The 15,085-nt window shown below is 42.0% G+C and overlaps 1 protein-coding gene across 1 annotated transcript in view; it reads left to right on the forward strand.

The window, feature by feature from the left end:
* LOC124619385 (tubulin beta-1 chain) overlaps positions 1 to 14,804 on the forward strand; it is a 55,694-nt gene extending 40,890 nt beyond the window's left edge. The window contains exons 2-5 of the mRNA XM_047145728.1: positions 7,705 to 8,042; positions 8,601 to 8,927; positions 10,451 to 10,918; positions 14,229 to 14,804. Of these exons, the coding sequence (XP_047001684.1) occupies positions 7,705 to 8,042; positions 8,601 to 8,927; positions 10,451 to 10,918; positions 14,229 to 14,382 (1,287 nt within the window). The 3' untranslated portion in view covers positions 14,383 to 14,804. The remainder of the gene's footprint in view (positions 1 to 7,704; positions 8,043 to 8,600; positions 8,928 to 10,450; positions 10,919 to 14,228) is intronic.
* Positions 14,805 to 15,085: the final 281 nt, after the last annotated feature.

Below are 15,085 nucleotides of genomic sequence, written 5' to 3' on the forward strand. Positions count from 1 at the left end.
AGTCAGCTTCAAATGCCCAAATGTGTTTCTCGAAAAGAATGTCGCCATCAGTTCCCGAAGCATCCCATTGTTATTCGAACTTAACCGGTAATAAATCTAGCTGCCAGTCTCTGTATTCCTTCGATGTATTCCTTTAACCCGACCTGATACTGCCGACCGGGTGGCCGAGCGGTTCTAGGCGCTACAGTCTGGAACCGCGAGACCGCTACGGTCAAAATCAGCTGAATTCTGCGCAGAGATGTTTAACAAAATGCAGACAGCAGATAATTTTCTTAATAAAATTGGTGTGCAATGTCGAAGCCACCTTCCGTACCTGCGATAAAATAAATGGGCGTAATGTCAGGGTGTGGGGTGCAAGCTATACTGCATTCAGTGCCGTATCAAACATTTCCCTGAGTTAATTACCTTTTTCACAAATAAAGGTTACTTTTGAATAATTTATAAACAACCTGCATACGCTATTCGATCAAAGGTATTCGGACACCGCTATGACATACGGAACTGCCCACTAGATGTCACGAAAGGCACACCCGCCAGTATAAAAGGCGACAGGAAGTACATGGTGTATCAAAAAGAAGCATTCTATTTAAAAAAAATCGTAACTTGTTATTTCAGATCTGTGCGTGAACAACGTACTTTTGGAAAGAGCAAACTCTCGAGTTTTACATGGTTCCCGCTAGGTGGCAGCAGTGTGGGCCCACTTCAGTTCCAGTAAAAATGGTGTCGGGGCAATAGAAAGCGTTTTGTGTTCTACGTTTTGCGCAGTGCTGATCAGTAATAACAGTTCAGCGTGACTTTCGTACCAGCTCTGGTGTGTAGGTCCTCCTATAGCATAGAGCATTAGACGATGGCATGAACAATTCCCAGAAACAGGTTGTTTGTGTAAAGGCAAATCGCTGGGCCGTCCCCGAGTGTCGAACGCATCCGCCATAGTTTCACATGGGCTCCACAGAAATCTGTTCGTTGTGCAGCTCATGGCCCCGATGTCCGTCTGGCATGTGTTGCGTCGATGTTTGCACATGAAACCATACAGAATTAAGTTACTGTAAGCTCTTCGTGAAGGTGGCAAACAACAAAGTGTGGAGTTCTGTAATTTCGTTCTTGGCAAAATGGAGGATGACAGTTTTCTTCCACGCTTAGCATGTAGTGACGAGGCAGCATTCCATTTAAATGGAAAGGTGAATCGTCATAATCTGAGAATATGGGATAGGAAACAAACACATGAAGTTGTAGAACATGAGGGACTCTCCAAAATTTAAAGTGTTTTGTGCAGTTGTACGGGAAAAAGGTGTATGGCCCATTTTTCTTTGCCGAGAACACTGTTACAGGAAGTACATATCACGATATGCTTGGGAACCTTCTTTTCCCACATTTGGAGACCGAACGACTTCATTTAAAATAGGATGGAGCACCGCAACACTGTCATCTGGAAGTGCGGGAATTTTTAAATCAAAGGATTACTGAACCATTTGACTCAGCCTTACATCACTGGCCACGAAGGTCACCGGTCCTGACTATGTGATTATTTCTTGTGGGGGGTTTATAAATGACACTGTTCCTGTCTCCGTTACCAACAACAACGAATGAACTGAGACATCGCATAAGAGCAACTGTTGAAGCTGTACCTCAAGGCATGCTCGCTGCAGTCTGGGAACAGTTTGAATACCGCATTGAAATATGCCGTGCATCTCAAGTGGGGCATATTGAACACCTGCGAAAAGATACGAGAAAAACTTTTTCAGTTTGCCGTTCATCAAAAAACAAAATTCATTATATATGTTTTCAGAAACACAGACGTGCCAAATCGGTTACACCCTGTGCTGTGCTGTCAGTAGCGAAGCAGTAAAGGCAGCGTGGGTCGGTCACGAGACCTCAGTGACTTCGTACGTTGAATAGTCACGCCACCTGAGTAACAACTCGATAGTGACATTTCCAGCTTTTTAAAGCTGCCCAAGTCGACTGTTACTGTGACAGTGAAGTGGAAAGGTGAAGTAATAATCACAGATAAACCAAACTTTGGCAGGGACTGTCGAGCATTGCAGAGGTTAGTTGTAAAAACTCGCATGAAATCAGCGGAAGGAATCACTCGTGAGTTCCAAAGTGCTACAAGCAGTCCACCTAGCACAATGGCTGCGTGTGGTATATTAAAAAGAATGTGGTACCGTGGTCGAGCAGATTCGCATAAGCAACACATTTCTATAGCGACGCTTTATGTGATAAGTCAGGTAAATAAGCTGTGTTGCAACGATATTGGGATGTTTTTCGCGGTTAGTGTGTTGTCACCTTTCAGCCCTAAATGCGGAGTGATATGAACACATTACTGCGTACAGTAAAGGAGCAGTTAGGAGACGGTGATTGATTGCATCAGCAGGACAATGCCTCTTGTAAGAAAAGAGCATCTCCGTAAGGCAATGGCTAGTGGACAATAACATCCCTGAAATGGACTGGCTGCTCAGATAAGCAAAGTGTCTAGGCATTTTTTAGTCTGATTAATCGTGCATAAATCAAGTGGATAAAAACGTGCAATAGGGAGAAATTAGTGTTTCGTATTTTTAAAAAAGCCAATGAATTGTACATAATTCATGTGGGCAGAAACGTTAAACTGAGAAACTGAAGATCGAAGTAATTCCGAATGTTGCTGGAAATATTAACCCATTTAGTTCCATTTAATTTTGCCTTCATTTTGTAAATCAACTAAGGACAATGAACAGTGCAGATTCAAGACGCACACAACAGTCGATGTATACAGAATGCACACAACAGTCGATGGGACAACTCGTGAAACTCACGATGACGCGTGCGTACGTCACGTTGACGTAGGGCTCTCCTCACCTAGTGTGAAATGAATGCTACCCATCGTTGGCTTGCTGCTGCAGATGTCGGAGCTATGAGCCGCATAAATAATATCGCTGGAGTTACGGTAAATTAGAATACCCCTTACATAACAAATGTATTAGACACCTGAACCATTGAACTGAAAAAAATAGACTTATGGGATGAAGGTATTTTCTTTTCTCATCTGATTGTTGTTTACTGTTTAAACGAAATAGGTCAGCCGCATATGATTGTGTGAGTGCTATTTCCAAGACACAACGAGTCTTCATAACATGCCTATTTTCAGCGGGCACATCAACGAATGAAATTACGGAGAAACCGCATCATCTATTCTTCGTCTGAATCACGGACGTCCGGAAAGTTCTGTGCTGCTGTCGTTTATAATTAGAAATGAAACGAGCGGTACTGGCAGCTGCTGAAGACGGGCCGATTTCCTAGAAGCATTCCTGTGGGCACCCAGGTGTCTCGCTATGCAGTTCCTCTTCCTGCTTAACATGCGCCAACGACTGTAGTCGGTCTGATACCTTCAGAAAAAGAAGCGAACATGTGTTTTCCTAACCTACATGCATGCTGCCACACACTGTTTAAGCAAAATGCGTAATAACGGTGAGCATTAAACCGTCTGTAGTCCCGTAACTGTGATATATAATCGAAGCGTACTTAAAACATTGTGTTAAAGTCTGACGGTGTTTATTATGGGGACGATGGTAATTTACCGCGCGGCCACTAGGGTAGGATGGGCGTATTACCAGTCAGAAAGTTTGATTGCATTCATTACCATTGAATGGTCATCTGACTTCTAACTTGGAGTATTGAGTACACGTTCGCGACCAGGTATTTCCAGCAAATGTTTCACGTTTATTAGCCGCTCCATGTTCTCAAATAAAAGAATACGGTTGGAAATAGCTAAGTTACAGAAGTCGAAACAGTGGTTAGTTTTAGAACGTGATGTACACTACTGCTCATTAAAATTTCTACACCAAGAAGAAATGCAGATGATAAACGGGTATTCATTGGACAAATATATTATACTAGAACTGACATGTGATTACATTTTCACGCAATTTGGGTGCGTAGATCCTGAGAAATCAGTACCCAGAACAACCACCTCTGGCCGTAATAACGGCCTTGATACGCCTGGGCATAGTCAAACAGAGCTTGGATGGCGTGTACAGGTACAGCTGCCCATGCAACTTCAACACGATACCGCAGTTCATCAAGACTAGTGTCTGGCGTATTGTGACGAGCCAGTTGCTTGGCCACCATTGACCAGACGTTTTCAATTGGTGAGAAATCTGGAGAATGTGCTGGCCACAGCAGCAGTCGAGCAGTTTCTGTATTCAGAATGGCCCGTACAGGACCAGCAACATATAGTCGTGCATTATCCTGCTGAAATGTAGGGTTTCGCAGGGATCGAATGAAGGTTAGAGCCACGGGTCGTAACACATCTGAAATATAACGTCCACTGTTCAAAGTGCCGTGAATGCGAACAAGAGGTGACTGAGACGTGTAACCAATGGCACCCCATACCATCACGCCGGGTGATACGCCAGTATGGCGATGACGAATACACGCTTCCAATGTCTGTTCACCGCGATGTAGCCAAACACGGATGCGACCATCATGATGTTGTAAAGAGAACCTAGTTTCATCCGAAAAAATGACGTTTTGCCATTCGTGCACCCAGGTTCGTCGCTGAGTACACCATCGCAGGCGCTCCTGTCTTGTGATGCAGCGTAAAGGGTAACTGCAGCCACGGTCTCCGAGCTGATAGTCCATGCTGCTGCAAACGTCGTCGAACTGTTCGTGCAGATGTTTGTTGTCTTGCAAACGTCTCCATCTGCTGACTCAGGGATCGAGACGTGGCTGCACGATCCGTTACAGCCATCTGGATAAGATGCCTGTCATTTCGACTGCTAATGATACGAGGCCGTTAGGATCCAGCATGGCGTTCCGTATTACCCTCCTGAACCCACCGATTCTATATTCTGCCAACAGTCATTGGACCTCGACCTACGCGAGCAGCAATGTCGTGATACGATAAACTGCAATCGCGATAGGTTACGATCTGATGTTTATCAAAGTCGGAAACGTGAAGTTACGCATTTCTCCTCCTTACGCGAGGCATCACAACAACGTTCCACCAGGCAACGCCGGTCAACTGCTGTTTGTGTATGAGAAATCGGTTGGAAACTTCCCTCATGTCAGCACGTTGTAGGTGTCCCCACCGGCGCCAACCTTGTGTGAATGCTCTGTGAAAAGCTGATCATTTGCATATGACAGCATCTTCTTCCTGTCGTTTAAATTTCGCCTCTGTAGCACGTAATCTTCGTGGTGTAGCAATTGTAATGGCCAGTAGTGTATTTAACTTCCTAGAGTGATTCTATAAATTCTGATTCATGCCTTTTCTCATAGAACGTTCAGCTCCCGGATTGGGGCGCTGAAACTGTAAAGTGCACGTTCCCTCGCAACAGATACTTCGCCATTTGATCCTATATGAATATTGCTTTTATGAAAATATAGGCACCCATCTAAACTGGATCCTACAGATCGATTTACTCTTGCCACTGTCTTCACCGTGTACCAATTTGTAACCATAATGCAGAGTGAAGATGTAGATCTGGATAATGTGCCAAATCACATTTCGTCTGGTTTAATAATCCGCGACTCATCTACATTTGAGGAAAGACAACATTCGACAGAACTGTATTACGCATGGCGTGCGATTTTTGTATGACGAAATGAGGACGATATATCAACATCTGTTTTAGATGTCCGAAAGTAGTAGCGCTGAATAACGTATGATAATGAAGTACAGCATGTTGGAATGAGGTCTTTCCTCAAATTTATCAAGGCTATGGTGCCCACCCAGAAGATACGTTACCTACCTCCACATGGTGTTATTCGTGGCGAATGTAGATAATGCATTCCCCTGTGGAAAGCTCAATACATGACTTGAGATATGGAGAACCACCATACAACTGAGTCATTGGCATGTCATTTATATTTGTATAATATGCAAACCATTGTGAAGTGCAGGGAAGAGGGTACTTAGCTTGGTACATTGCTGATCCAATGTTAGCTCACGTATTTTAATGTGAGATGGCGGTTCTTCCCCATTTTGTTCATGACTAACTCACCCAGCGTCAGTATGTTGAGGTAGCGACACATGCCACGCCAGAGTCTAAAATTCAGTAAACAAGACAATCATTCCAATATGATGTAGCCAAACTGCTAATGAGTGTAATTATGGTGTAATGCCAAACAAGAATTCAGGTAGCAATCTTTGACTTACAAATGGAAAAAAAGTTGATAATATACTGGGAAAATGTGTACATTATTCGGCTGACAGACAGGCATTTGATGATATCATCCGTGTGACATTTGCTGTTACATAAAGACCTCCTCTTAGATTTTTGTATGCATTATGGCATCTTTCCGTAGCTTTTGGAATACAGCAAAGAACTTCTTTGGGTCACCTACAATTTGACCCTACTTAGATTGCGTTTAAATTTGTTCATAATTGCGTTTCTACCAAGAATTTCAATTATGCATATCTCTGTTACATGCTGAGCAAAGATCAGTGTTTGCACAGTTCCCAAATTAGAACTTCCCATTTCGAACATGTCATATTACTGTGAAACTATTTAATTTATCTAAAGTTATGTATTTTTTCCCCTTTTGTTTATGTATTTTGGTGTTAATGACTCAAATGGCTCTAAGCACTATGGAACTTAACATCTGAGGTCATCAGTCCTCTAGACGTAGAACTACTTAAACCTAAGGACATCACACACATCCATGCCCAAGGCAGGATTTGAACCTTCGACCGTAGCAGCAGCACGGTTCCGAACTGGAGCGCATAGAATCCAAACTGAAGCACCTAGAAACACTCGGCCACAGCAGCTGGCAGTGTTAATCAGTTCTTTGTCTTCAACTGCCTTCATTGTTGGTCTGTTTCGATAAGAAGCACACTGAACAGAGCAATCAGATATGTTCCAATAATTTTCCCTCTCTTTGTTTTTGTAGTTCCAGGATCCAAAAATTTCCTCTAGGTTTTCTTAGAATAGTTCTGATGATACTCAATTTCTTTCTTTGGATCCTTTTTAATTTCCTAAACCTTAAATATACAAATACTCTCACGGAATCTGTTGCATTGACATATGTATTATTGGGTACGCTAACACAGATTGAGTAAATGCCTTGCTTGTGAGTGGCTGTCAGCACAGATTGTCTACAATATTACCATGCAATGACACATTATACAGATGGAGTTGTGGTTAAATGAAACTTCCTGGTAGATTAAAACTGTGTGCCAAACTGGTACTTGAACAAAGAACCTTGCCTATTGCTAGCGCTGCTCTTACCGACTGAGCTATTCAGGTATGACTCACAATCTCCTCACAGCTCTCCTTTTGCCAGTAGCTCTTGCCCATCTTCAAACTTTACATAGTAGCTCTGTGGGGAAAAAGGATATTGCAAAGAAATGGCGTAGCCGCAATCTAGGGGATTGTATCCAGAATGATTTTTCACTTTGTTGTGACCATTTCTCTACAATAGCCTTTTCTTCTGGCATTATGGTCCAGCTCGGTATGCAACAAGACGTGTGAAATTTGCGAGGTATAAGACAAGTACTGGTGACAGTGAAACCTGCATATCTTGGCAGGTAAGGCAAGGTTCTAGATTAGTCTGTCTGGCACACAGTTTTAATCTTCCTGGAAGTTTCAAAACTGTGCACATTCCACTGCAATAAAAGACTAGTTCTAGCTGTCTAATGTTTTAAAAGGATCAGCCCAGCAAGTATAGTTTCATACAGCTGTCTTTTGCAGACGAAGGTGTTTTAAAGGGCAACTTGTCTCGTTGTTGCAGTTCTGGGAAATCATATCCGACGAGCACGGCATCGACCCGACAGGCGCCTACCACGGCGACTCAGACCTGCAGCTTGAGCGCATCAATGTGTACTACAATGAGGCGTCGGGCGGCAAGTACGTGCCACGTGCCATCCTGGTGGATCTGGAGCCCGGCACCATGGACTCTGTGCGCTCCGGACCCTTCGGTCAAATCTTCAGGCCGGACAACTTCGTGTTCGGCCAGAGCGGCGCTGGCAACAACTGGGCCAAGGGCCACTATACGGAGGGCGCAGAACTTGTCGACTCAGTGCTCGATGTTGTGCGCAAGGAGGCCGAGAGCTGCGACTGTCTCCAGGGGTGAGTAATCTGTGGTGATGCCTCTTCTGAATCACTTTTGGCCATGTCCTTAAAACCTTGTCCTTTCCTTGGCAAAACAAGATGTGCACATGTCTGCATGGGTTGATGATGTTATTGAACTAGAGCAACCTGCTTCAACTTGGACCTGCTTACTGTCTTAGTCTCCCACTTCTATATTTACCACACTCTGTTAGCAAATCAACTGTTACTTAATCCCTCTGGATGTGCCCTATCAACTGAAACCTTCTTCTAGTTATTCAATTTACCTATCTGAACTTCTGTATTCTCGTGTAGCACCACATTTCATATCCTTACATTCTCATCTAACCTGAAATGCTTACTGTCTATGTCTCTCTTCTGTGCAATGCTCTACTTCTTCAGGCAAACTCGTTCACAAAAGGCTTCCTAACATTTAACGTATATAGGAAATAACTCATTGCCTACTGTTGATGGATGAGTATTATTTGTTAATGTTTGGTTATTACTATTTGCTTACATTGACGTCATGCAAGTTTTACGCCAGTCATGATGGTTTGTAATGGTCCATCCTGTTTGCAGGTTCCAGCTGACGCACTCACTGGGTGGTGGCACCGGCTCAGGAATGGGAACGCTGCTCATCTCAAAGATCCGTGAAGAGTACCCAGACCGCATCATGAACACCTACTCGGTGGTGCCCTCGCCCAAAGTATCTGACACAGTGGTCGAGCCCTACAATGCGACACTCTCCGTGCACCAACTGGTTGAGAACACCGACGAGACCTACTGCATCGACAATGAAGCCCTGTATGACATTTGCTTCCGTACACTGAAGTTGACCACACCCACATACGGTGATCTCAACCACCTCGTCTCGCTCACCATGTCCGGAGTCACCACATGCCTCAGGTACGTACGCTGCTGATTCCGTGCCGCGCATAGTTACATTGGCAACACGGCAAAGGGATGAAAGGAGTGTAAATCACAGCTAGGAGGAGACTCTGACTGGTTCATTTATATGCTTGGCATCTTGGCAAACATAAGAAACCCTGTATACAGAATAGCCATACGGTCTTCAAATAACTTTTGTCAGAACGGATAAGCTATCACATTGATATGAGATAAATGGAGTGGACACCATCATTGTTAGTACATATTGACATGCTGCCTGTTACATTCTTCTCGGGATCTTTGGCCGATGACCATTTAGTGATTTTTTGATTTTTTACATCTCATCAGCAGGAATGGTCGACGTTACCAGAGATCCACCTTCCATTCCTGCTGAAGGTAAACTGGAAGGTGAATCTTTGACGTAATGTATTTGGTACTGTGTGTCACTAATAAATTGCTCCCCAGAAAATAAGAAATTAGAGGATGCGGCAACTACTGAGTTGGAATGATGAACGGAAAAGAAGACAATTGAGTAACAAAATGCTTCAGACATGAGGAATACTTGACACTCAGTAATGCACATGATATGTAACAACCAGAGCTGTACATCTCAGGTTTCAGACTGGTTCGTAAACTCACATACTCTGTTATGAGAAGCAGCAGTGCATGAACTGACAATGTGATAGGCATCTGGCCCAAGGAGCCTGCAAGTTCTTCATGTGCCTGTACTGCATATAAGTTAACAAATGGGACTTATATTTGGCTGGACAGTATATGAATAATCTGTGGTAGTTCCAGTTGAGTTATTCACCAAAGTAACCATCAACCATCTTTCAGCTGGGGCCATTGTGAGAATAATCAGCATATTATTTTCATCTTTGCTTTTTCTCTGCCTTTAGTTTTGAAAAAATTGCTTAATTATTTTGAAATGATTAAGGAATGATATACAGAGCTGTAATCAACAGAACAAACTTTTATAAATACAGTATTATTTTTAATTTCTGACATTGACTGAGGCATACTCGTAGGCAAGACATGTGGGTTATGTTCAGTGCCAAAGAAAGGGATGTGGGGCATTACTTGTATGTCATCTCTTAAAAAACATAATGATCATGAAATAAACTCAAAATTTGAGAAGGAAAACATTTTATTTCTAGGGAAAAAGAGAAGACAACAATTTTACTTCTAGAGACATGCTCAAAGAATGAAAAGTGTGACTATTTTCTGATTCCACTATGTTTGCGTGCAAGAGAACGAGAAAGTGTCAAAATATTTGAATGAAACTATGTATTCATTAACGGGCACTTTACCATGTATGCAGTCTCCACTGAGGCATTGAGGCATTCCTTACCGCACTCTGCCAATTACCTGTCTATCACTGGTGTGACTATCATCTCACTCACGAGCTCTTGTACTCTAGCAAAGAGTATCTCACTACCCCATTCCTGAGCAACTGTCGAATCACGAATAATGAGCAAACTTGATGCATGTGCTGACTGCTTGTAGTTTGAGCAGAGTGACAGAGTTGGTCTGTTTTGCAGGTTCCCAGGTCAGCTGAATGCCGACTTGCGAAAATTGGCAGTGAACATGGTACCTTTCCCACGGCTGCACTTCTTCATGCCAGGCTTCGCGCCACTGACGTCACGCGGCTCACAGCAGTACCGTGCGCTCACCGTGCCAGAGCTTACACAGCAGATGTTTGACGCTAAGAACATGATGGCTGCCTGTGATCCCAGGCATGGCCGCTACCTCACTGTCGCTGCTGTATTCCGTGGCCGCATGTCCATGAAGGAAGTAGACGAGCAGATGCTGAACATCCAGAACAAGAACAGCAGCTACTTTGTTGAGTGGATACCCAACAATGTGAAGACTGCTGTCTGCGACATCCCACCCCGTGGACTCAAGATGTCCGCCACCTTCATCGGCAACTCCACCGCCATCCAGGAGCTGTTCAAGCGAATCTCTGAGCAGTTCACCGCCATGTTCCGCAGGAAGGCTTTCCTTCATTGGTACGTAATTCAGAGTTGTGCAGTTCCCTGAATAATGTGAATGAAACAATCATCATGCATTCCCTAGTGTAGTTTTCTTATTCTTAAATATTATTTAACAAGTAATTCAGGAGCCAGTGGCGTAACTAGGATATCACAGCTAGGGACCATGCCATGGGTACTCCTCCATTGAGGGCAAAGTTTTATGGTGGGTAAGATGAGGAGGAAGGGCAAAAGAAAAGAGAAGAGGGAGAGTGAAAGAGGGGTGAGAAAGGGACGTAATTAATGGTGGTAAGATGGAGAGATATATGGTGATGAGATTCAGACTGGCCTATGCTGAGCAACAGTTCCATAAAGCCCACCTCTCCCGTGGAAAGAGATGCTCATGTCTAGTTGTTGGCTAGCAGATAGTCCCTTTCATTATGCTAAGTCATTATGCTGTTACGCAGTTTAACAAATATGTAAGGTGTATATTTTGCATTTGTTGTTTTGTTTGTTATTGTATTTCATTCATCAGCAATGTAACGGTGAAGAAAGAATTATTTTTTGTTGCAAGCATTGTTACTTTGGACTGAGGGTTTTCCATGCTTCATATTGTATTGTACAAAAACTAATCACTGAAGAGAGTGTGTGTGTGTGTGTGTGTGTGTGTGTGTGTGTGTGTGTGTGTGTGTGTGTGTGTGTCTTTATTTGGTTGAATAGAATATTAAACAAAAAATGGGAACAGGTTGGCAGGGGATGGGAGGCACGAAGTTAGTTTTCCCTGGGCACCAGTTACCCTTGTTCAGCCACTGGCTAAAACACTGCACTCATCTGTGAAGTGACAAGAGAGCATATGAGCCATTTAGTCCCAGTGTCAAATCAAAACCTGCCTAAGCAAACACACTCCCAGACAGTGATCCGTATCTTGAATGGGAAAAAGGTGCATATTTGTTAAGTGTTAATTTTAGTTGTAGTACTCTTGAAAATTATGTGAAAAGAATTGGCATACCTGAGGGCTCAACGACTTGATACAAAAGGGTTATCTTCCACCATGTACAATGACCTCTTTGCTTGTAAAGTCAGAGTTGATCGAAAAGTACAGGCTGTATGATAAGTGTGGAAACTTGTACCAGTTCATAGCCTTCTCCTATTGAATAGCACTAAACAGGTCACAAAGTTTAATATATCCATCTGTCAGATGGATCACCATGCCATGAAGTGTCTTATGCCCACATTTCACGAGACATTGTGTATAGGCTTGGAAATTAATACAAGATATTGTTAGAGCAGCCTCAGATATGGGGGGGGGGGGGGGGGGGGAGAAAGAATCTGCACTGTCCAAGCATTCTTTGGAGACCTCCTTCCTCAATCAAGACTAAAAACTGCAAAACTGATAGTATACCATACTGCCTTTGTCTCCATGTTGCTGTGTGGATGTCAAACCGGACCACTTTACTACTGTAACACTAAGAAAATGGAACATCTACAGTGGAACCTTTGGACAATCAAATAAACTGAAGCTGCCCTCAGCTAGAAGGCTGGTGTGAACACCATAATTCTTTCCAACACATAGTGATGTTGAACTGACTTACTCAGCCAGTAATTGGGGTAACTACAGTTTAACATTAACTCCAAACCATGGTGCAGCTGGGCATTTTTCATATTAACAAATAATTGCCAGAGGTGGAACAAACAAGTGTCAAAATAAAATCTCAGATCATCTTGGGATGAAGTCCCAGGCATTTAGATTTGTAGTCTGATAATTACTGACTTAACAATTGAGCCAATTTGGAAAATAGAATGGGAGAACTAAACAGCCTATTTGCATAAGAGCACCAGTGAACAGTATAGGTATCATGTGGAAGGTGCTGATGAAGTGTATTAACAGTGACAGACTTCCTTGAAAAATTCTCTATATCAATTTCATTCCTGCTAGGAGTCACTGTTTTGTCCTTCTACAGCACAGCAAAGAGCTGTTGAAAAAAAAGTTGAAAAAGCACGAACAAAATGAAAATGCTAGCCAGTGTATGACAAGCTCTGGTGCTTAACCATCTGGAACTCATCTGTTCAAACAAGATCAAAAAGAGGCAGAAGTATGAGTAAGGCGAACAGTCCATCTAGTAAGTCCACAGCCTCCTCCTGTGGATTCATATGACACATAAGTAATATCACCAAGAAATTTACTGGAGGAAAACATTTACATGCATATGAATGGTGACCAACAATGTTAATGCATGTCTAATGCTGTTCTGCCTTGTTTTCTGTGGAGAATGTAGCCTGTCAACTTACTATTGAACAGAAAAGGTGTACTTCCACTAGTTTCTCCAGTTTGTTGTAAGCATTACAGACAGTATCTAGTTCAGCACTTTAGTTTTTCTGCTGTGGGAATGTTTTGTTGATAAGTCTGGTTGTCATCATTAACATCAAAATTAGGTTCTGTTGAAGAATAAAAGTTTTCTGCAGAGCTTAGGGCCACAAAACAATACCAGATATGCACTGTAGCATAAGCATAAAAAATACCTACTTCAGATCTAAAACAGTGCTAATGTAAATTTGAGTCTTAGACAGCTTCTTCTGAGAAGGCAGCCATTTACTAAAAAGAAATAACTATATGATAAATAAGTTTACATGTGTAATTTTTTCACATCTCAGCTCCACATTTCCATAAATCATGGAAAGTTTGGTTAAATTTTCTTATTTGCCCAAGGTATGAAATAATACCTTGTTTACTGAGAAATCTAAAATAGAAACTAGTGTTTTGGGAGTTTTTATTTACGAATCTAAGAAGTTATATAGCAACAATGAAGTATACTCTCCATAGTTCTGAATGAAAGCAGACAGAATGGAATCTGTTATTGGAGCATTATCCAGTCTCAAAAGCTTTCATAGACAAGTGCAGTTGAAGATGACTTCCAAAAACAAAGTTAAATTCCCAGAAAGGACTCACTAATACCGTGCCATAAATCTTACAGGAAAACTGCATGCAGTTCTGTATTAGTAAAAGGAACTCCAATGAAATGCCTTGAGAATGTCACCACTGTTACAGATGACTTTTCGATGGTATTATTCTCAGGGATAACGTTGTCCATATATATTAGTGTCCATGATCCATAGTTCATAATCATACAACATCCAGTCTACTTTTTTTGCTAGAAAAGCCCTTGTATGCTTTTTAATTTTCAAGAATTTGCCTCTCGGTATCCAAACTCAAGGTGCCCAGACATTTACAAACCGTAAAAGTTCCTTATGCAGAAGAAATTCTACTTCCTCATATCATATTTAGAAATAAGAGAATGTTGGTGTACTACTATGTACTACTATTTCTTTATTTGGTACTTCTTTATTTTAGGTACACTGGAGAGGGTATGGATGAAATGGAGTTCACTGAGGCAGAGTCCAACATGAATGACCTGGTCAGTGAATACCAGCAGTACCAAGAGGCCACAGCTGATGAAGATGCTGAGTTTGATGAGGAGCAAGAAGCAGAGGTTGATGAAAACTAAGCTCAACCCTCAACCCACAAGACAAAGGAGGCAAATTGCAGTGAACAGTCATTCCCGGGGAAGGCGAATTGTGCCACAGGCGGCTTTACTGCAAAGACTGCATCTCTCCTACAAAAACAGTGCCGCCGTGATAGTACTGCCACTTCACTATACTGGTTATTTAAAAACTTCGTACGATGTTTTACTGGCATTTCTCCTGGATTCTTCCCAGAAGAAGTAATTGTGAAGCTTTTTAAATCATAGTTTATACATTTATTTGTAATATATAAGTACATGGTAGAAACTGGCATGTTTCAAGTTTACAAAATCTGAACACTGATTTTTTTATTTTCTATTTTTTCAATTAAACTCAGTATTTAGCAATTCACATGTGGACATGTTATTTAAATACCTTGTAAAAATAAATTTGCATCAAGTGTGTACCGAAACTGTTTTATTTTGTTCTAACAATATATCTGCAAATAGAGTAAAGAGTAGAAGTTGTGTGGTACTCAACATCAATCTGAGACAGGGCTCTCACATAAAGCCAAAAAAAATTCTGCTTAAAATAACAATGGAAACTGAAAAAAAGGTACCCAGCAAATATAATTCTCATTGAGAACTTAATTTGCAATTTTAAAATATTTTGTGCGGAATTACCCACTGGAATTTAGTAACGGTTATAAGGGAGTAAGTGGAAAAAAATTGCAACCAACCAGGTGAA

This window comes from Schistocerca americana, chromosome 6, assembly GCF_021461395.2.
Source record: "Schistocerca americana isolate TAMUIC-IGC-003095 chromosome 6, iqSchAmer2.1, whole genome shotgun sequence".
NCBI lineage: Eukaryota > Metazoa > Arthropoda > Insecta > Orthoptera > Acrididae > Schistocerca > Schistocerca americana.